The sequence below is a fragment of the Diabrotica undecimpunctata genome, chromosome 5 (assembly GCF_040954645.1).
Source record: "Diabrotica undecimpunctata isolate CICGRU chromosome 5, icDiaUnde3, whole genome shotgun sequence".
Taxonomy (NCBI): domain Eukaryota; kingdom Metazoa; phylum Arthropoda; class Insecta; order Coleoptera; family Chrysomelidae; genus Diabrotica; species Diabrotica undecimpunctata.
The window spans coordinates 17,604,922-17,627,455 of NC_092807.1; the positions used below are offsets into that span (position 1 = coordinate 17,604,922).

The 22,534-nt window shown below is 31.1% G+C and overlaps 4 protein-coding genes across 5 annotated transcripts in view; 2 read left to right on the plus strand and 2 right to left on the minus strand.

Moving 5' to 3' along the window:
- Positions 1-4,537, minus strand: part of AlaRS-m (alanine--tRNA ligase, mitochondrial) — a 35,332-nt gene extending 30,795 nt beyond the window's left edge. The window contains exons 1-3 of one of the 2 annotated variants that reach the window (XM_072531590.1): positions 4,401-4,537; positions 2,902-3,075; positions 2,154-2,299 (exon numbers count right to left, since the gene is read on the minus strand). In XM_072531590.1, coding sequence (XP_072387691.1) covers positions 2,154-2,299; positions 2,902-2,937 — 182 coding nt within the window. In that variant the 5' untranslated portion in view covers positions 2,938-3,075; positions 4,401-4,537. Of the gene's footprint in view, positions 1-2,153; positions 2,300-2,901; positions 3,076-3,480; positions 3,884-4,400 lie in introns of those variants that run through there. The other variant, XM_072531589.1, reaches the window with a different exon arrangement.
- cbc (protein CLP1 homolog) lies at positions 4,507-8,983 on the plus strand. The gene is made up of 5 exons (XM_072531592.1): positions 4,507-5,083; positions 5,138-5,308; positions 8,050-8,240; positions 8,329-8,645; positions 8,774-8,983. The coding sequence occupies exons 1-5, from the start codon at positions 4,603-4,605 to the stop codon at positions 8,883-8,885; spliced, it is 1,272 nt and encodes a 423-aa protein (XP_072387693.1). The 5' UTR covers positions 4,507-4,602; the 3' UTR covers positions 8,886-8,983.
- On the minus strand, positions 8,901-12,522 carry Arl2 (ADP ribosylation factor-like 2). Its single transcript, XM_072531593.1, has 5 exons — positions 12,331-12,522; positions 12,151-12,261; positions 11,734-11,896; positions 11,602-11,682; positions 8,901-9,133 (listed from the first exon to the last, which is right to left on the minus strand). Exons 1-5 carry the CDS (start codon positions 12,393-12,395, stop codon positions 8,999-9,001), a joined length of 555 nt encoding a protein of 184 aa, XP_072387694.1. The 5' UTR covers positions 12,396-12,522; the 3' UTR covers positions 8,901-8,998.
- A 52-nt stretch (positions 12,523-12,574) lies between these two features.
- On the plus strand, positions 12,575-21,839 carry GAA1 (glycosylphosphatidylinositol anchor attachment 1). Its single transcript, XM_072531591.1, has 6 exons — positions 12,575-13,210; positions 13,969-14,160; positions 14,463-14,665; positions 17,166-17,388; positions 19,726-20,179; positions 21,510-21,839. Exons 1-6 carry the CDS (start codon positions 12,691-12,693, stop codon positions 21,805-21,807), a joined length of 1,890 nt encoding a protein of 629 aa, XP_072387692.1. The 5' UTR covers positions 12,575-12,690; the 3' UTR covers positions 21,808-21,839.
- The last annotated feature ends 695 nt before the right edge of the window (positions 21,840-22,534 follow it).

Consider the following 22,534-nt stretch of genomic DNA (forward strand, 5'->3'; position numbering starts at 1 on the left):
GTTCAACGTTGCCAAACTTATTGGTTTTATTTGACATGTTGTCTTTTTAGCATTTGAACAATGTTCTAAGATAATCAAATTTGGGCGAATTGATTTAAATCGCAGCTTACTGTTTTTATTGGGAATATACCACAATTTTACTTTACAATAAGAGTAATTTAACATTTTGATTTCCACTTCGGAAATCGTTTTATATAAATAAAATTTATTCATGTTTCGTATTTTAAGTACGATTTCCGAATTGGAAATCTAAACATCAAAATAAGCTTATTTTAAAGTCACATTGAGCCTTATTCCCAATAAAAATAATAAACTGCATTATGAAGCCACAATAAAAAAGCTTCATACAAAATTATTTGGCAATGTCACGGTGTCAAAGTAAGGACACTGATTTTTTAATATTGTGGTAACAAGTAGAGGTGGGTCGTTAACGTTTTTATCGTTAACGCAACTGAACCGTTTTTCGTAAACAAATGTTAAATTATTCAACTAGTTGATTGTTTAACAGTTGTTTTCAAGTAAGAGAGTAAATAAACAAATATATTGGCTATTATTGTTTATGTGTATATGTATTGAAGTGCAAGAAACTAATGAAAGATATATTTATTATAATTTGAAAAATAAATTAAACAATACAAATAGTAAATCGTACTTACATTTACATTACACATTTAAAATTGCAGCAGGGATTTTCTGATAAAAATGAAGCTAAAAAACAAAAGAAAGAGTTAAGAAGCTGGTTACTTCTATAATTAAAGAAAAAGAAGATTGTACTATTGAAACTCAACCAGTACAAGAAAAAGAAACTGATAAAGATGACTTAAGTCCATGGTGTATTTTTGATATTAATTGGGCATTACTCATCTAAACGTACACCTGTATCGAGAGCTATAAAAGAAGTTGACATGTATTTGTCTGATGATATATTACCCAGAAAAATTCGAACGGAGATTGGAACTGTCCATTACAGTGGTGGAAAAACCATCGCCATGTATATCCTAACTTAACCACTATATTCATAAAATATTGTAATATTGTAGCAACATCTGTTCCTTGTGAAGACATGTTCAAAATCTGGTTTAATTTTAAATAAAAGAAGAACATGGTTAACAACAAGTAAAGTGGAAAAACTTATTTACTATTTGTATTGTTTAATTTATTTTTCAAGTTATAATAACTATATCCTTCGTTAGTTGCTTTCACTTCAATACATATACACATAAACGATAATAGCGAATATGTGTGTTTATGTACTCGCTTATTTGAAACTACTGTTAAACAATTAACTAGTTACTTGTTTATGAAAAACATAGCATAGCCTTCAACCTGTCTCCTATCCATCCATCCTATAGAAGAGGATGGATGAATGGCGATGTTGCCAAAATTATCTTATTTTATTGAAAATTAGGTTACTATTTCACCAAATAATAATGCGGATCTGTAAATTTCTCATGGATTTAAGAAATTTTGTACCAGTATTTGTGTCATTTTGTTTTTAATATCATCATCCAGTTTTGAATGGCAATATAACCACGGCCACTGATCGCCAATTTTTTGAATCAATTCAATGTTTTAATTAAAATATGTAATAAGGCAACCTTGCTGCTGTTTCTTAGGTATTATAAGCATAATCATCTTACTGGGCGTCTATTAGAAATGTGGAGGGGAGACCAAGGGGAAATGTCATTTGGGATAATTCCTTAGAGATTAGGAGTAAAATAGAGAAAACAAGATTATCTTTTTGGAGAATGTCAAACTTATTTCATAGTCACGACCTTAAAAGAAAAATTAAACTTCATATTTTGCCAGTACTTCTCTACATTGCTGAAACATGGGATACTCAGGATTCCATGGAAGGGTCGTATATCAAATAAATAAGTATTAAGAAGACTACATAAAGATGTAGAAGTCTTTCAAACAATCCAAAAATATAAGCATGAATATCAATGGCATGTAATGAAAAGTGACACCAAGATATTGAACATTAAAACTAATAATACAAGATAAAATACTTGACCTAGAGTCCTAGAAGAAGAATCTCCTGCTACTAATTAAGTAAAAATAGCCATGATTAATGAATCTGCACTCACACAAATACCTATTTGATAAAAAATCTTAAATCATATACATTTAATATCACTAATATACTGTACCCTATTTGCCTCCAAATTTCTTTTGTTTCTAAATCTTCCTCTAAACCCAATGTTTTATTTCCTTTAAAATATGTAACATAGAGTCTTTCCTTGGGTAATTTATAAACTTTCGTAAGAAGATCCCATGCCAATTTACATGCTTCGGGCTAAAATTAAAAAGAACAATTGATATTATAATATTAACAGCTTAAATATCAAAATTATTTTGTTTTAAAAGTTTAATTTAGAGTTGTTGATTTTTGATTTTAACTGGTAGCAAAACAAAAATATTTTTTATTTGAAAACAATTGGTAAATACATATAATCAAATAGGCTACTAAAAAAATGTAATATATACTGCCTTGTTTCCACTTTATAGAAAACCTTGTATCTTCCTAATAAAAACATATTGTTCTGAAGCTATTTTCTTGTGGCATTTTAAATTAATTACTATTTAAATGGGAATAAGCCACAATTAAAGGTTAAAATATGTTTATTGACGTTTCAATTTCCACTTCGGAAATTGTTCTCAAAATACAAACATTAGTATGTTTGGATATCCAGTGATTCTAACATAGAACTGACTTCACGCATGCAAAGTGCATGCACACAACATCCAAAGTAAAAATTAGATTAGACTAGATTACTACAATTAGATATACCATGACCAATTGTATAGCAAAATTGGTATTTTTCTTTTTTAACTGACTAATTAGTAGGCTGATCTATTTAATAACAGAAATAAAACATTATTCTTCAACATACATACCTTAAAGTAGTCACCAAATGACCAATTTCCTAACATTTCAAAGAATGTATGATGGTACCCATCCGTTCCTACAATACTTAAATCATTATGTTTTCCACCTACTCTAATACATTTCTGAGAATTTGCCACTCTTGTAAATTGAGGCTCTTGGTTGCCAAGCAAAATGCTTTTAAACTATAAAAAATATTAAGTAAAAAATAAATGTGATATTGGTAAAATAAAAATAAAATTGTAAAAGAATGGAGTCATTATTTGGAGAATAACATTGTAGTTCATTTTTAAATGGTCTCATAAGACCACAACCGAAAATATAAATTCAGGAGAGAAATAAACTGAAATATAGTGAAGGAAGTATAGAAAGATCACTAAACAACAGTGGGAACAATTGCTGGCAGGAAACTAAAGTGCCGGGATATTTACTTGATGTACTTTTAAGATAATGAATCAAATTGGATATTAACATAAAGTTGAGGTTAGTCTGAACAATTTCGAAAAAGGTAATATTTTTTGTATATTTTATAACCACTTAACTTTAGGGGTGTTAATGTAAGTTGATTATAAATTTAAATAATAGCTTACTTGATTCATTCCTGCATTTACAAACGATACACTAGCATCACAGTATGGTACAACCGGGCTAGACTTTACAAATGTATGACTATTTTCTTTAATGAAATAATCAAGAAATATTTTTCTAATTGAATTCGAAGATAAATGTTTACTACTGCAATTCCTGGTAGAGTAAAAAATAGTAGAGAGTATTGGGAGTAAACATGACTGGTTATTCTGGATTATTGTCATCATTTTTAATACAATTTTTTTACCGACCTACCGATTTAAGTCTCTTAGATCTAACGATTTAGAGAAAAAATATCGGACATGGACATCGTTAATAAGAAGGCAACCAGAATATAGCCGCAAATGTCAACCAAAAAAAAAAAATGTTGAACAATATTTGTGTTTAGCAGTGTTGCCATGTGGGGTTTTATGAATTCTGCAATTTTTAATTTATATAAAACCTCTTTCGAGATAATTGCTAAACTCGGTTCGCTATTCCCAGTCCGAACTGTCTAGTGCATTTAGTAATTATTTTTTTTGCGAAGTTAGTTACTTTTTGACAGACTAAAAGTGGCTGGAAATTACTATACAACCAAGCACACGTACTCACAGCCAATATTAATAGTAAACAAACTAAATAGTAAATAAAATAGAACTTTGCGAATTACCGACAATTAATATTTATTTATCTGCACCATATAATAAATAGTTATGTTAAATTATAACAACTAAAATATATTTTTAAATATATACTACCCAAAAATTTGATGGGTTTAGTATACACTTCCATTATTTAGAATAATTCTTCTTTTTTTAAAGACAGAAGTCTGCAATTATAGTATACTTGAGCTATTAATACTGAGAAGTAGGAATTGTTGTGTTGTAGGTTTCCGACAATGAATCTGTCAAAATATGCCCGAGCTAAGCGAATGGAGTTTAACCTCTGGCAGCTGATGGTTTAAAGATTGCCAAATCTATCCGCTAATCTATCAAAGGGCAATTACCAAAAACACAAGGTGACAGGTGTCAAATGCCATAATTGTTTGGTTTGTTGATGTTATGGTTATGTTGATTCACTTAAAAGTATTTTAGGTTATGAAACGTAGATTTAATTTACTGTAAATATAAAATAAAATAATCACAATGACTACCGACAAAAAAATGATACAAGAATTTGTATTGGAGCAAGACAATGAACTTCGCTTTGAGGTCGAATCGAAAAATGAAAAAGTTTATTTAACTTTAAAAAGTGGCACCGCCGAAATCTTTGGTACAGAATTAGTTAAAGCCAAGACTTACGAATTTTTATCGGGAGCCAAAGTGGCAGTTTTTACTTGGCACGGATGTGTTGTAGAAGTAAAGGGTAAAACCGATGTTATATACACAGCAAAAGAAACTCCTATGATTATATATTCAAACTGTCATGCTGCTCTCGAAATTCTGAGGACCGAAGCAGAAAAAGAAAATAAAAGGGGTCCCATAGCTATGATCGTAGGCCCAGGAGATGTTGGAAAGTCAACTCTTTCTAGGGTGTTATTAAATTATGCAGCTAGAATGGTGAGAAGACCTATTTTTGTAGATATAGATGTAGGACAGGGCCATATTTCAATTCCTGGGACTATTGGTAAGCATTTTGTTCATTGATTGTAATTCTGTTAAATAAACTCAAAATTTTTAGGAGCCTTAGTGGTGGAACGGCCTGCAGGTATAGAAGAAGGCTTTTCACAAGAAGCCCCATTAGTATATAATTTTGGGCACAAAAGTCCTCAAAGTAATATTAATTTATACAGTATATTAGTGGATCAGTTAGCATCTATGGTTAAGGAGAGATTAGAAGTAAATAAGAAAAGTATGTTTTTTTTACTTTGTCAATATAATTTTAATAACAACAGGTTAGTTTGAGTTTAGTATTGGAAATCATACTAAATTACAGTAAGTTGTGAATATAACATTAAATATTGCTAAAGTTTAAGTACATTGGTGACAGAATAGACACATATCACTTCCTATTAACACATTGAAGTTTTGATGGATAGACAAACCAACTATTATAATGTCCTCTTATTTAGACTTGCCAATTTTAACTAATCTGATATTTAAATCCGTACTAAGCAAATTAGGGGAAGATTTAACAATAATTTTTACAGATGGATCAAAATTTAAAGAGGCACTGGTTTTTCAATTTTTTGTTTTAAACAAAAATTGTGTTGAAAAATATAGTTTTCTTAATATTGGTCTATTTTAACAACTGAAAAAAAGCTATTTTTTGCTGCTATACTGAAAGCATAAACTCCCTTGATATTAAAAACTTATTACATGATCTAAAATACACATAGAAAACAGTTACTTCATTCTGGGTACAGGACATAGTGGAGTAATTGGTAATGAAATAGTGGATAGTATAAAAAATACACCCGAGAGATCAGAAATGATAAACATTATTAACTTTAAAGATCCATTTTCCATTATTATTAGTATTGTCAGTGAAAGATGGAGGTCAAAATATAAAGAGATCCAGAAACCAGTACTTTATCCATGCTTACCAAAAAATATTGCTCATTTCAACTATAACTATAATGAAGTGAATTCTTCATTCATAACATGGCTAAAATTTGACCATTGTCTCTTCCCAAGCATCTTCATAGGTTGGGAATCTATGGAACTCCCTTCTGTTCATGTAATATTGAATCTATCAGAGATTTAAATCATGTAATTTCTGAATCTCTCAATCATAGGGATCAAACTCAAAACCTATATCTATATTATAACAATTTTCAATTGAAGGTGATTCATTGGTAATATTGTACTTAAAGGGACCAAACGATATTGCCCTTGTTAACTTTGCAGAGGTATACCAAAATAATATTTTAATTATTTATTATTTATTTAAACACACAAGTAATTACGTAAATATTAAATCTAAGACTGATATAACTATTAAATTATCATGTGTGTTTTTACAGATATCTTATAGTTGTCTAATAAAATAAAGTAAAATTTTATTGTTATTATAATAGAGTGCCTAATACAGTATATCAAAAAACAGACAATTTTGCAAAATAATTATTATATTCCATTTATTTAGAAGGAGAACTACAAAGCAAAGAAATAATTAAGTTATGCTTATGAAGTTTTGGAATCCAGCGACTCATCCAAAGAGGAATCCCCAGTCACACTTAAGTCTATTATTTTGTTAAAAAACAGTGTCTACCATCCTGTCTAATCTCCACATTTTCTCTTCATCCTTGATCACATGGGCTACAGCATTAGTCCAATCTTTATGTATATGTTCCATTGCAAGTTCTAACAAATGTTGGACATCAGAAATTTGTCACATTTTCATGAGCTACATAACCCTTTACTTAATCACAGATTAATTCTATTAGGTTTAACTCGCAATGGTAAGGAGGAAGTCTCAAAATGGTGATGCCTTTAGCGCAAGTCATTATATATATAACATGCTGGTGATATTTGTCACGAAGCTGTCTAATGATACTTATACGCTCAGCCTTAACCATGTCCTCAGAAAATTGAATTCCTTTTTGTCCTAACCAACTCTGCATGACTGATTCTCTGGTGGTCATAGTGGGAAGATCTTCTAATAATCAGCAATTGTTATGCGTCACTATTACCGAATTTAGCTTGACTGGTGAAAGAAGGGATTCAAAGCGTTGGGCATCCATGTCTTAGTAATAATCCACTGTTTTTTTGATAAAAAAATTAGTGCACTATCTTCTAAAAGCTCTCACTACCTACATAAGCGACAATCAGCTGTTACCCTTTACCCATTGGTCCTCATAATCCTGTTGATAAACCATCCACAAAGGCCTGACAATAACTTGTTACTGTAGTATCTTGCTGGATCTTAGATACTGTGTGACCAGCATTCACTCACGTTTCCAGATAATAAATCTTTTTGTGGGCAGAAAGAACCTCTACAATAGAGCGAAGATATCTTCATTGCCATGAGACTAAATCTTCTCTTTCTATTAAGAAAGATTTGCGGAATCGCTTGGCATTCCAAATTTTTTTTGGAATGAGATCATTCTCTATTACCTTTATTCTTAAAAAAAGAAAGAATGAATAAGTGCGTACAAAATTTTTCTGGTACTCGTCCAATTCAATTTTTTCTACCACGATAGTGTACTTTTGGGGCTTGTAGAATCCCAGTCACCTTTTTTTCACATACAACACTTAGGTTCCAGTGGAACACTACAGCTTCCACTGTACAAAGTGTATTTTTTAAATTTTCATACACTTTACAGTCTGCTTTTCTTCTACCCACATAAACTTCCACTTTCTTTGTACATTATTTGGACCGGTTACGCCATCCATCTTAATGCTATAAAAAGAATAAACATCAATCATATTATTCTGCTATTTATATGTTGTTTACCTACCTCAAAAACTATTGTAAACATACCCTGACATGTTTATTTCTTCCACACAGAGTAAATTATTTGTGTAAAAAACATTTTTAATATCATAATCAATGTTCTTAATATATATCTGTCACTATCGCATATTCTTTACCATAATATATGCAAGTATATCTGCTAATCATAAAGTACTGTATTTTTAAATTTTTAGCTCGTGCATCTGGTGTTATCATTAATACCTGTGGTTGGACCAAAGGGGATGGTTATAAACAACTTTTAAGTACAGCAAAAGCTTTCGAAGTAGATGTTATAATGGTTTTGGATCAGGAAAGGCTCTATAACGAGATGGTCCGAGATATGCCTAGCTTTGTAAAGATCATATTTTTGCCAAAAAGTGGTGGAGTAAGTACATTTTTATTAAGTACATATTTTTAAGATACTTAATGGAGTATTTCACTTTGTAGTTATCCTAAAGTAACCTTCATTTTAGGTTGTAGAACGTTCCAAAGGTAACAGAATAGAACAAAGGGACTTAAGAACTAGAGAATATTTTTATGGATCTCCTAAAAACTCTCTGTATCCACATTCATTTGATTTAAAATATTCTGATATTAAAATATATAAAATAGGAGCTCCTGCTTTGCCTGATTCATGCCTTCCTCTTGGAATGAAAGCAGAGGACCATATGACCAAGCTAGTTTTATTGACACCCAATGCAGGAATACTACATCATCTTTTAGCAGTCAGCTTTTCTGAGAATGGGGAGGAGGATATCATTACATCGCATATTGCAGGATATATTTGTGTGTAAGTAATTACTTGTTTTGTTCTTATAAGTTTATTCAACCATTCATCTAATAAATATGTATATGAAGTCTCTTATTTGCTTTTTTATTGATTTATTATAATGAAGATATACATTTTTTTTTTTTCAGTACCAATGTTGATGCAGATAGGCAAATCATCACTGTTCTCTCACCTCAACCTAAACCACTACCAAGTAATATATTAGTATTATCAGAAATCCAGTTTATGGATACTCATTAATTAAAATAAACTGTATGAATTGTAAATAAGACTATATTTTATAAAAATAAATAAATTTTGTAAACATTAGTACATAATTAATTAAAAAAGCATATTCATATTATTGGTGTCATTTAGTCCAAGGTAAATATTCTCGTAGCTATATCTGTGATAAGCCAATCAATTCCTTCTAACAAATTTTCACCAGTTACTGCACTACAAGAAACTATTTTCCAGTGATGAGTTTTGATTGAATCTAATTCCAATACCTAGAATAAAGAGTAATTAATAACAATTATAAACAAGTATTAAAATTGAAGTTTTTGTAAAGTTGTCTAAACTGGAAATATAATTATTTTTGTAACCTGAATAATGATTTGAAGAGATTTTAGTGGTAATTATCACAGATATTGTTTAGGTATATCATAACACAGTTTTATGATTACTAAAATTTGCATAATTTCACACAAAATGTAGGAGATTGAGTAAAGAAATTTTTAACTACAAATCTCCAGCAGGATTTTATTTCATAATTCATAATGTCTCTTTTCCAACACTATAAAAGTTTCCAATTGGAAACCAAGAAGAGAAATGATTCAAAATATGCTAAACTCCGATAATTGCATGCCTACAAAATAGCCAATTTTGGAATTCATAAATGTTATATCGACGGTGTCACGACAGAAAGGCATAAGCACCATTCACAGTTTTTTTCAGGAGACACAAAAAACGTTTAATATCGCTTATTATTTATTTTTTTACATTTTTTTGGCATTTTATTATTATCGAACTGAGGCATTTTGACTTACCATATGTTAGTTATAAAACAATTATTATAAACATGAGATATTTAACATTTTGGTGCTTACGCCTTTAATGTTAGATTATGTGGTGTTTAAGCCTTTTTGAAAGGCGGTTACCATATTTGGAAAAAAGTATTTTGATCAAAAAATGTCGCTTAGGAACTTGTACGCCTTTTAATTTTATGGAATTATAACAAAAATGGAGAATAAATCTTTTCATTTTAAAGCATAACAATTAAGTAAAAATAATACAAATTAAACAATACACAATAATATATTTATGAGTTTCTTAGAGTTATATTGGTGTAAAAAAATACAAAAATAAAGTTAATATAATTATCACGTTATATTAAGTAAAAAACAACAAAAACTATTAAAACCTACCATTTTTTCTACATTGATAACTGAGTAAGTTGTACTATAAAACTGATAGAAATAAAATACAAATCAAAATTTGATAACAGAAAATAACATTTATCAATAACAAAACAAACTAATAGAAACGAAGGACCGATATAACAGAAAATTGAACCAGTTGATGAGCTAGAACTAATGCTGTCAATTTCAGTCTCATTTTTAAAAAATACTGTCAAGGATGATGAATGTGATTCGGAGTTTAAAGAATGATTTTGTTGTATAAAATCATTACAACCCATCTTATCATCAACTAATGAACTAAATACTATTGCGGCATTATTACTACTATCATCAGTATCATCACTATCTGAGTAAGGTACAAGCTTTTTATCACAGGTTAATAAATCAGTCTCTTCTTCAGCAGTTTCATCAATATTGGAAAATAAACGGCTGTCAATATTCAAATTTGGACTTAGAGAAAAACTGAAATCCACAATGGCATTATCATCTAGAACAGAACTAGGCATTTGGAATTCTTGTTCATGGTCTTTTAGTACAGGCTCTAAAAGAACTCATGCTTTACCGCTTCATTGAGGACCTCATTTTCAGTGGAAAATGAACCATGGTTTTTATTATTTCCGCTGGATTCCTGCACATTGCTTTCCTGATCTTCCCAAATGGATTGCAATGCAAGATTCATTATTTTGTGCCCCGAGAAACCATTCTAAAAACCATTAAGAAAAAGAAGTAAGCGCCATTCAAATGTTAGTTTTTTAAAATAATACTACTACCAAAATATAACTTTTAAATTAAAAAGAAAGAAAACTATACAACAAAGTCAATATATATTTTATTTAGGTTCAAACCTTATTTAAGTGGGTTAAGTAGTAACTTTTCTATGGCAAATCCAAGTCATAGTGTATTTTAAATGGCCAAATGGCGGTTAGATAAACGAAAAAATTTTTTCTGAAAAGGCCTAACCGACAGTCGGTAAAATTGTACATTCTTATGGTATATTATGATTTCTCAAGATAAATAATCTAAACGCTTAACAAAACATTAAATATTAATAATATTTCAAATGTTTGTTTACCTTATTGATATAACCACGTTTTCAGACCCAAGACGTAAGCACCACCTTCCATTACGGATCTTGTCGCTTACTGATTTCGGTGTCTCATCTTTTAAGAAACTCGTTTGGCGGTTAGAAAATTCAAAGCTTGTTTTAATCGAGTTGGAATTTTTTACAGCTGCGTCATTTTAATAGTTGATAGGGCGTAAAATATATTTCATTTTGATACCAAAACATAAATTTATAAATTTTGGCGCTTATGCCTTTTTGTCGTGACGCCATCGATATAAGGAAATATTAATATGCCAAAAAAACACATTAGAAAAAATCAAATCCTGTAATTACAAAAACACAGTTTTGTACTTAAATTATTAGATGTGACAAGTACCTATATAAATTGGTTTTTGTTATTTTTACATTTACACAATATTTTTATCAAGTTCGAAGATTTTTACAGTACTCATAACTTAGTAGTTTACTTAATAAGATAATATATTAAACTTACAGTTTTCAACTCTTCTATATTGTAAGATCCTGGCAAATCTTGCTTATTTGCAAAAATTAATAAAGTTGCTCCAGCTAATCTCTAAAACAATTATCTTTACACAATGTACACATAAATGTCTATTTAACTTACTTCTTCTCTTAACAACAAATTCAACTCAGCTTTACAATCTTCTAGTCTTCTTTTATCTGCACTATCAACTACCCATATAAGACCATCAGTGCATTCAAAATAGTTCCTCCAGTATGATCTTAAAGATTTCTGACCTCCGACATCCCACATATTTAATTTAAATCTAAAAAAATTCAATGTATGACTTTATAAATCATGTTAAAATCAGGAATCAGCAATAAAAATGAGTATTAATTAAAAATCAAACAATCACTTCTGTCTATATCACAGGCTACAATGTTATTGTGTTAATTAGTTGTTTGCAGATTTTTCCTGCTCCAAAGAAGTATATTTATGCTAGATATACCTACAAGTAGCTTGTCTTGTATAGATCAAACTAATTCCTTAAAAGCATTTGTTTTAATGATATCAACTCACCCCCTATGTTCCAAAGTTTTTATATTAAATCCTAATGTTGGAGATATGGTGTTAATGGGCTCTCCGTTGAATCTTTTAAGGATTGTCGTTTTTCCAGCATTGTCCAAGCCACTAAAAAATGTTAAATTAAGAAAAAATCGGTCTTCTTTTAAACCATCTGATTTAAATTGAATCACTTACAGCATTAAGATGCGCATTTCCTTTTCTTTCTGTTTCATTTTTTTCAATACAGTTAGAAAACCCATGCTTACAATTTAGTTGCAAATCTGGATCAAACAAAATACTAATAGAATCTTTATTTAATTATTTCTGTTTTATTGATATTTATTTCAGTAATACTGACATTTAACATTTAAGACCGATGTGAAGGCAGCAATGATCTTTGTTACCTTTGTCCAAGCAGGGAAATAGAAGAAAAATTAGTGACATTGACAACCCATCGACTTTTAAGGTTATATTTAGGTGTTTTGAAATGGTTACACCCGGTTTAAATAAATAATTTTATTATATTATTATTTTGAGAAAAACTAATAGTATAACATGGGATTACTTACAGATCCCACTACAGGTCAAGGCAAATATGTAAAATGGCTTTTAAAATACTACAGCAAGCTATGTTTTTTGCTTTATATATCTGGAGTTATTTGGTTTTGTACTTTAGCTTATCCTACAATGAATGCCAGCACATATTTCTCTGAAAACGCACTATTACCTGGCTTAGTTAAATCTCAATTTCGCGAAGACAGAGAAGCATTAAGATACAATGAAGAATTACAGGATGAAATGAAGAAATATGAAGATTCTATACCATATCCCTGGATTGTAGCAAAATTCAAACAGATTGGTTTAGATGCTTACATACATAATTTTACACTCACTTCCCCGTTTAACCGAAATGAAAAATTTTCGGGAAAAAACATATATGGTATTCTTAGAGCACCCAGAGGTGCCAGCACTGAGGCACTAGTTTTAAGTACTCCTTACAGACCAAGCACTAGTGTACATCCTCCTACAGGTCCATCCATAGCTATTATGTTAGCGTTTGCGAAATATGCCAACAGTAAGTTACAATATTTAGTATTTTTTAATAAAAAAAAATAATTTCGTGGAGATAATCCTAGGAATTTAAAGAAAAATTTAGAGATAAACACGGATAGTATGATTAAAGCCTTTTAAAAGTTATAAGAGTTGGTTGTTGGTATTTTATACCATGATGTTTTAGACATTATATGCCACATTTGGGAGCAAATGTCAAAAGGACGCGGATCCGTGCTGTTAGCACCACACTTTAAATTTTTACACCAAATGTAACTGACGCGGATCCGCGTCTTATTTTTGAAATAAAAGGCTACAAAAAAATTATGTTTTATTTGAAAAGTAACAAAACATACATGCGCCTAGGCAAAGACCAGGTTTGTCAGTAAAAATAAGACATTCATAGATCGTATCTTTTCTTTTTTTATTCACTGTACACACCCTGCACTTTTTACGTTTCGTTTCTCCTTTTGTATTTTTCTCAGCTATTTTGCTCAAAATATGCTGTTCAGACAAGTTATTCAATGTGTTAGGAACATTTTTCTGAGGAAAGCATAGTAAATTTCTTATAATTTCTAGTCAAAAGTCATAAAGAGAGTTTTGTTCCAGAATATTTGTTAAAATCATAGATTTATGTAAATATATATAAGTCTAATGTCAAACAGTGTAGAGTTCTAGATTGTATTACTCCTCATGGAGTGTAGTTTATTTTCATAATTAAAGTATTTAATTATTTATTGTAATATATTAAATAAATATATGGTGTATACCATTTCATTTAAGGAGAGAAATATTGGGCAAAAGATATAATATTTTTGATCACTGAACATGAACAGTTGGGGACCCAGGCCTGGTTGGAGGCATACTATGGAGTCAGTTGTGGAAGTGAAGAAATTTTAGATCATGGCGATCTAAGAGGCAGAGGAGGAGCTATTCAGGCTGCTATTAATTTAGAATTACATAGTGAAAAAATTGGTAAGTATTTTTATTCCTATGGCCAAATATACCTACTACTTAATTGAATACCATCTATAATTTACTGTAAGATTGCCTATGTTTTGGTGAATCTTCTTTATTTCTGAAATACTTATTTTTCTCTTCCTCTATCAATAAATATATTTCTGATTCTTTATAGTCTTACCTGTTATAAATGAATGAATGCATTTGTTTTGGTAGTTGTTAGCTTCATTCCTTTTTTATTTATTTTTTAATAATCAATTCTTGCTTATTTATACATATTATATGCATATCTTGGTAACTATTACTGGTTTTAATAGGACAAATGGATATAAAAATAGAAGGTTTAAATGGGCAGCTACCAAACTTGGATCTTTTCAATTTGGCTTCAAAAATGTGTGCCAAAGAAGGTGTTTATCAAACATTCAAGAATAAAGGACCAAGATATTCCAGAGATCCAGTTAAAGAATGGTGGAATTACTTTAAGAATCTATTATCAATGATGGCTACACAAGCTAGTGGAGTAAGTTACTTTTTAAATTATAATATTTTGTTACAATATTTATTTCTACCATAGGTTTGTCTATTAATATTCTTACAATACATATATTTTATCATCTTTTAGTTCACTGTTCTTAAAGACAACTTTAAAGACTTCTACTGCATTCCATTGATATTTATCATTCAATTTTTCATTTGGTAGCTCCATCTCTATCCTTTCATTGGGCTTTACCCCATTTTCCCTTAAAATACATAAACTTGACAGTCTATTATATTTCTTTTTTCCTTCTTTAAACATATTTTTGTCTTCTTAAGGGGTGGGAGTAGGATTTATTTTCAATATTCTAAACATATTTTTACGATTTTTTTTGAACAATTGTTTAAAATAAATTCATTTATAACATTAGTACATTATAGTACAACATTTCAAGAGTATTATCTGAAATTTTGGTACAAAAATACTAAAAATTAAGAAAATGACAGCTAATTTTCCAAGATGAAAAAAAAGTTACTTTGCAGTGTTCATGATAACTTATAACTGGATCATCTGTTGACAAAAACCAAGAATATTTAGTTAGTTTATGAGTTTCTCTAGGTCGCAACGTCCAGATATTGTTCATTTTATTGTTTTTTCAAATTTTAGAAGTAATAAAAGATAAATTTTTTGATTTTTTGAAAATTTTTTGTTAAAATTTGACTAATTTGATGTTGTAAAATTAATTATAACAACAAAATGGACAATAGCTCGACGTTGTGACGTAGTAATTTATCCATAAAAGATGTGTGCAAAATTTGAGAAAGATCGATCAAGTAGTTTTTGAGATACAGTGAACACTGACTCGAAAAAAAACATTCTGAGAAAAATGCGTTTAAAAAAAAAAGCTTATTTTTTTTATACTCACACAGTATCGTCTATTCCAGGCTCATATAGCGACGTGCTTCCTGCTAAGATATCTAGAATATCTTTTTGCTCCTGCTTTCGACATACTCTCTTTTTTTGTTGCATCTGTAGCCATTTTATCTATGTAGTAATTCGATTGTTATCAGCCGCGAGTGCATAATTATGATAACTTAATATTGTACGTATTGACATTTCTATGAGAGTGCTCACTCACCTCACCCACTTATCTCACTCACTCACCAAACTCACTCACTCACCTCATTGACTCACCCACCTCAGCCACTCACCTCACTCACTCCTAAATGCCTATAACTACATCAATTTTCCTCCGATCATTCTTGACTTAACTGGGTACTCTTGAAGAATTATACATACTATCGAAAAAGAAAAAAATACCCTACCCCCTCCTTAATCGCCTATGGCTTTACTAATGGAAGTAAATACTGCCTTGTATATTTCAAAATTTCTTTTTATAACAGCACTATAAATGGTGTTATTTTTTTATTTTAAATAGCAAAAAGTATTCAAAGGTATCTGTTGATGAAATTTATAACACTTTGTCACTTTTCACAATAGTTTATTTAAATATATCTCAATAAGTAACAGATATAGCAATGTCACTACAGGCTAAGATCTTTATCTGAAATTTAGTATAATCCAAGGATAGCAACATAATGAAATACAACATATTGATCTCAGTTTTACTATAATTCTTGATTTTGCCAAATTTTATTGCAGTTGTATATACTTATTGACCTTTTCCCTTAAAATATCAGATATGTGACAAGACATGTTTCCCATTCCAGTTTTCTTTAATTTCTTCATTCAGAACACACTGTGTATTGGTTCAAACCTACACAATAATTTGGGTTCTCACTGAAATGTGTGACATTATTTGATAGAGAAATGTCCCAATTAAGAAAACAGTAGTTTATTTGTCCCAATATTAACTTCTGTCATCAATAAATGTAGAACGATTCCTTCCTGGTGTATTTTCTCTATTAACTTTTAAATATTGTATCTCACATGTGCAGTAGGGGTAGGGCATATAGCAGCCCGGGCCCGGAAACAGCACAGCCGGTGGGAATAAGAAGGTGGGCTGAGGTGGATAGATGGGGTAACACAGGATGCTGAGAAGATTGGTGTTGCCAATTGGAAAATCCAAGCAAAGATTTTCATGATTTTCATAATGATTATCTCACATGGGAGAGACCGGGGCTCAGTGGTCACATTTTTCCAAAACATAGCCCATCTTTTTTATCAGGTACTATAGATCCAAAATATCTACGTTACATGAACTAATAGATCTAATAGGTCACAGCACCGGGGTACAGTGAACACAATAATTTTAATTTATTTAGTTCATAGAGTTCATTAGAGTTTATTCAGTTATTTACTAAAAAACAATACAGCAAATGGACTTAAGTACACAAATGGACACATACAAGGGGTGCTACTTTTATGGTAGCTCTACTTCAGTGAGTTTTTATGTTTATTTAGTACTTAGTATGTAATTTAATTATATTTAATAATAGGTAATGCCTGTATATAAATTAATAAATAATTAGTTACAATTTAAGTAAAATAAACCATGAAAGTATCATCAAAATGTTTGTTTTAGATTCCCAATGGCAACCATGGTCTGTTTCACAGATTTGGTATCCAAGCCTTAACATTAGAAGGATTTGAGAGGTCCAGAATAAAGTCAAATAACAAAATAATGATGGTTGGCATCGGCAGAGTAATAGAAGGGATTTTCCGAAGTTTAAATAATTTGTTGGAGAGGTTTCATCAGAGTTTTTTCTTTTATTTATTACCTTCTTCTGAACGATATATCTCCATAAGTAAGTATATGATATTACATGTAGTTATTTAAGTTTTTGTGTCTAACTTACCTCTACATATGGTTTTACTGATGATATTCTGTAAACTGTAAAAGCATATACATTCTTTCATAAAATGTTTTACATTGGATTCACTTTTTGATGTAATTATTATATATATCAGGGTCATAAGCTTCCAAATGAAGATTAGATTAGATTTAGAGAGGTGGCTTTTTGGCCTATTCCACTGCGACCTTTTCAGATCTATTGTGGTCCTCTAGTCCTATATAACATTCTCTAGACTGACCTTTTTATAAAGTCTAGTAGCTTCGAGACTGTACCTTTCATGTAGCTATTTGCCCTTGGATATTCTTCTCCTAATGCAAAGAACCGCACATTTGCCAGACTGTCACACTGACATAAAATGTGCTCTGCTGTTTCTTCTTCGAGGTGACAGAATCTGCACAGGTTATCATCTGATAATCCCATCAGCTTCAAGTGCCTATTCAGCTTACAGTGCCCTGTTAGAAAAGCTACTATCGCTTTGACTGTTTTCCTGTCTTTGCTTATTAGGTCTGCCGTAAATGTTGGCAAATGTTCTGTAAATGAACTGTTTCTCTTGTCTTTGTCCTGAGAATTCCTCCACCATTTCAGAGATTTGTGAGCTACCCACTTCCTTGTAGCCATTCTTGTTACTGACTTCGCAACACAATGAAGCAATGAATGGCATTGATGAGCCTTGTTTGGTCTTCCAGTCTTCCCTGCCTGGTATCTTAATTGTGAACTTATTGTTAAAGCTATATCTCGTAGCTTTTGCATCGATAGGTTTCCCCATCACAATATCGGCTTTTAGCTCCTCGATTAGCTGTCTGTTGTCAGTACCATGCATCTGGCTTATAATATGTCGCTGACTATGGATTAATCTGTGCATCACTGATCTGGCTTCGTCCTATATAAAGATATGAAGTGGTGGTAGATTCAGCAGGACTTCCAACGATGCAGTAGGAGTTGTTTTTATGGCCCTCGTAATACACAGACATGCTAGCCTTTGTGTATTACCTAGCAGCCCCACTATTGCTCCCACTTGCTGCGTCTTTGTCCACCACGTTACCGAGCCATAAGTTATCATGGGTCTAATAACCCTTGTGTATAACCATAGAGTCATTTTGGGGTTAAGTCCCCAATTCTTACCACACATTCTTCTACATCTGCCCAGGGACATAGTATCTTTCTGTGTGGTTTTCAGAATGTGAGTATTCCATGTAAGCCTATGATCAAAATATACCCCAAGATATTTTGTTTCTTTGGCAAATGAAATTTCTGTTGTTCCCAGCACCGGTGGTCTAAGGCCTTGTAGTGCTGTTTTTTTTGGTGAAGTTGACGATTTGTGTTTTCTGAGCATTGACTATCAGTATCTCTTGTTTACACCAGTCGTCAACTATATTTAGGGCTGCTTGCATTCTCTCAGACACTACCTGAGCAAACCTGCCCCTGACAACTGCTTCCAAATGAAACGTAGAAGGTGATGGGTTCGAATGTCACTAGGCACTACATCTTTCTATTAGATAAAAAAAATTCTGATGTCTCTCATATCGCAGTCTCAGACCACAGTCAACACTATGGGAATCACTGATATAATCTTAGCAATTGTATAGAAGAACAAACCGAATTATCTTTTTCTCTGGTTGCCTTCCTGCATTCATCATCAAACCACTGATTCTTTTATTCTGATCCAGTATGTGTCTATTTCTTTTTGGTCTCTTTTTTTCGAATATGTTTTCCGAATACCGTTCCACAACTTTTACATGCTTTTGTACATTTCAGTTTTTTGGTAGATATCTTTTTTCTTTGTTGACATCTGATATTCTACCCCTTAAGGTTGAGATCACTAAGAAGTGATCTGTATCTATGTTGGCGTTTCTAGCTTCTACAGTTCATTACGTCTGTCCCATATCTTGAATCTATTAATATGTGATCAATCTGACTTCTTCTTTCATTAGGGGAGGTCCAGGTTACCTTGTCTATGTTTTTTTGTTCAAAATAGGTGCTAGAAATTTATGTTAATACTGCTGCTAAGTTTATCAGGCATAGTCCTATACTATCCCATCAAGTGTAGGATATGATATAAACATATGCTGACTAGGTCATTTCTTTGTATTTAATGACAACAGTAGGGCTGCTGCCTCCAAGATCCATCCACTAACCATTCACCCTCTTCCTTTCTCACCCAGGCTTGTTACTGGCAATAGGAAAGTTTTAAAACATTGCAATATTGTTTTTTGGGAAAAAATTTCGGAATATATTGGTAATATCACATTACAATTTTACTTTACATTTACAAATGGATGTATGTTATAGGTCTTTACATTCCATCTGTGTGTTTAATGGCTGGAACTATGTTCATTAAAGCATGTGCTAGATGGTTTAACCTCCAAAAATCCCCAGAAGAAGAGAAAAAAGCCAATCCCAAATCTGTAGTACGTGTAGACAAAATAATCATTATTTTCCTGATGACTCACTTTTTCGGAATATTAATTTCGAATTTACCGCAATATGTATCACTTCTAACGGACTATGACAAGAATACAACAATTTTTTACTCCCTGTTGGCATCATCCGGACTTCTTCTATTCTTACCGTTGTTCATTGGATTAAGAAAATGCAGGGAAAGCATGGAACTACTCAATGTTTTAGCGATGCTGGAGTTAGGGACAGCGTTGATATGCATTTCAATGAATAACTTTTCCTTGGGATTGTTTTGTGCTACTATTTTAATACCAATTGCACTTCTCATCAATCCGTCAGATTGTAGGTAAGCTAATTAAATAATAATTATAAGTAAGATAATTAAAAGAAAAATAAAATGAAAAATACTGTAATGTTATATCAAGTGTGTAGTGTTCGGGTATTGGCTTTAATTTATCAATTCAATATTGTTCTGAAGCTATTTTCTTGTGGCATTTTAAATTAATTACTATTTAAATGGGAATAAGCCACAATTAAAGGTTAAAATACGTTTATTGACGTTTCAATTTCCACTTCGGAAATCGTTCTCAAAATACAAACATTAGTAAATTAAACAAATTTTGTTTTTTGTTACTTAGTGAAAAATTCTTCTAATAATTTAATTTTATCTGACTCATCTATATTGACAATTCAGACATACATTATACATTTTAAAGTAGACGACTTAAAAATGATATTGCCAATATTGTTGAGTTGTGTTCCTGGGACGACTTTACTTATAAGATAGTTCATTCGATTACATGAAATCAACTTTAACTTGAGAATATCCGTCAGAAAAGATCATAACATGTAATTCATCTTTAAAAAGACAAATACATGCCATGATGACAGTAAAATTCTCCTGTTAGTGATTCCATAGTAAATTATGAGGGAAAAACCAGGAAAAAACCTCATAATACTATCCCGACATGGTAAGTATTTGATCGTGCATTTAGTTTACCTTCAATAAACACCAAATTCCGATTTTATACGTTTGTTATTTAAAAAACATAAAGATCAAATACTTACCATGTTGGGATAGTATTATGAGGTTTTTTCCTGGTTTTTCCCTCATAATTTACTATGGAATCACTAACAGGAGAATTTTACTGTCATCATGGCATGTATATGTCTTTTTAAAGACTAATTACATGTTATGATCTTTTCTGACGGATATTCTCAAGTTAAAGTTGATTTCATGTAATCGAATGAACTATCTTATAAGTAAAGTCGTCCCAGGAACGCAACTCAACAATATTGGCAATATCATTTTAAAGTCGTCTACTTTAAAATGTATAATGTATGTCTGAATTGTCAATATAGATGAGTCAGATAAAATTAAATTATTAGAAGAATTTTTCACTAAGTAACAAAAAACAAAATTTGTTTAATTTACTAATGTTTGTATTTTGAGAACGATTTCCGAAGTGGAAATTGAAACGTCAATAAACGTATTTTAACCTTTAATTGTGGCTTATTCCCATTTAAATAGTAATTAATTTATCAATTATTTATAAATTCAATATGCGTTGTCTAGGTTCAACTTTCTTCGTTTTTTTGCAAAATATCTCAAATTGAACTACATCTTTTATAAAAACATCTGTTGACTTGTTTATTTCTTTGTTTTTGATTTTTAGGTTATGTTCTTGGGTCCAGAAGCTGTTGTGGCTTCTAGTTCATCCGATAACAGTTTTAACAGCCGTCGTAGCAGTTAATTCATACTTGATGTTCCCCGAAGAAGGAGCCAAGGAGCTATTGAATCGAGCATGGGATGCTACTCAGAAATCGATATTGTATGGTATAGTTGATTCCATGATTTATGGTAATTGGCTTTATACTGTCGTTACAAACATATTTTTGCCCAATTGGTTATGTTTCTGGATTGTTTCCTTTAGCAAACAATCATCAGATACGAATAAAGAGAAGAAAGACTAGTTTAAGTAGATTAGAATAAATTTTTAGAAAGTAAAAAAGTGTTTTATTTTATAAACCCTGGCAAAACCTTTATTACGTTATGTTAACACATGGTTTTTGTTGACAAATTCAGTATACAGCTTTGAGAATATTTTATTAGCGACTATCTGGCAACGTTTCTGAGTCTACTGTTATTCTTCTTCAAGTGCCATCTCCGCGACGGAGGTTAGGAATCATCATTATATTACAAACACACATAATGCTATTCGGCCTTTAAAGACGGCGTAATACTGTAAAATCGCAGTGTTGTACGAATTTGCTAAATGTCAAAGTGTTTTGTCAAAAAACGCACAAAAAAAAACAAGAGAAATTGCCAAACTCGAAGAAGGTTGGTCACTAAGGCAAGTTGAAACATATTTGAACGTGAGCCATGTGTGCATAGGAAAATCGAACAAAAATGAGATCATTTTCACTGTATAGCACGGTTGGGTGATACAAAAGGGCAGAAGATTTCCACCGAGCAAGAAGATAAGGTGTTAGTAGATTATCTAAGAGAAGTTTCTTTTGCCACAGCTCGCGAAGAGACAGCGTTTCCGGATAGCATTCGCACTGCATGTAGAAGGATTAAAGCACGTGAATTGTTAAATTGTGCACCTCCAAAGAAATCTTTTTTGGTTGAGGACCACAAGAGGAGACAAGTTGCATTTTGTAATAAATTCATAAACCGTGAAGACCTTTTGGTCTAACG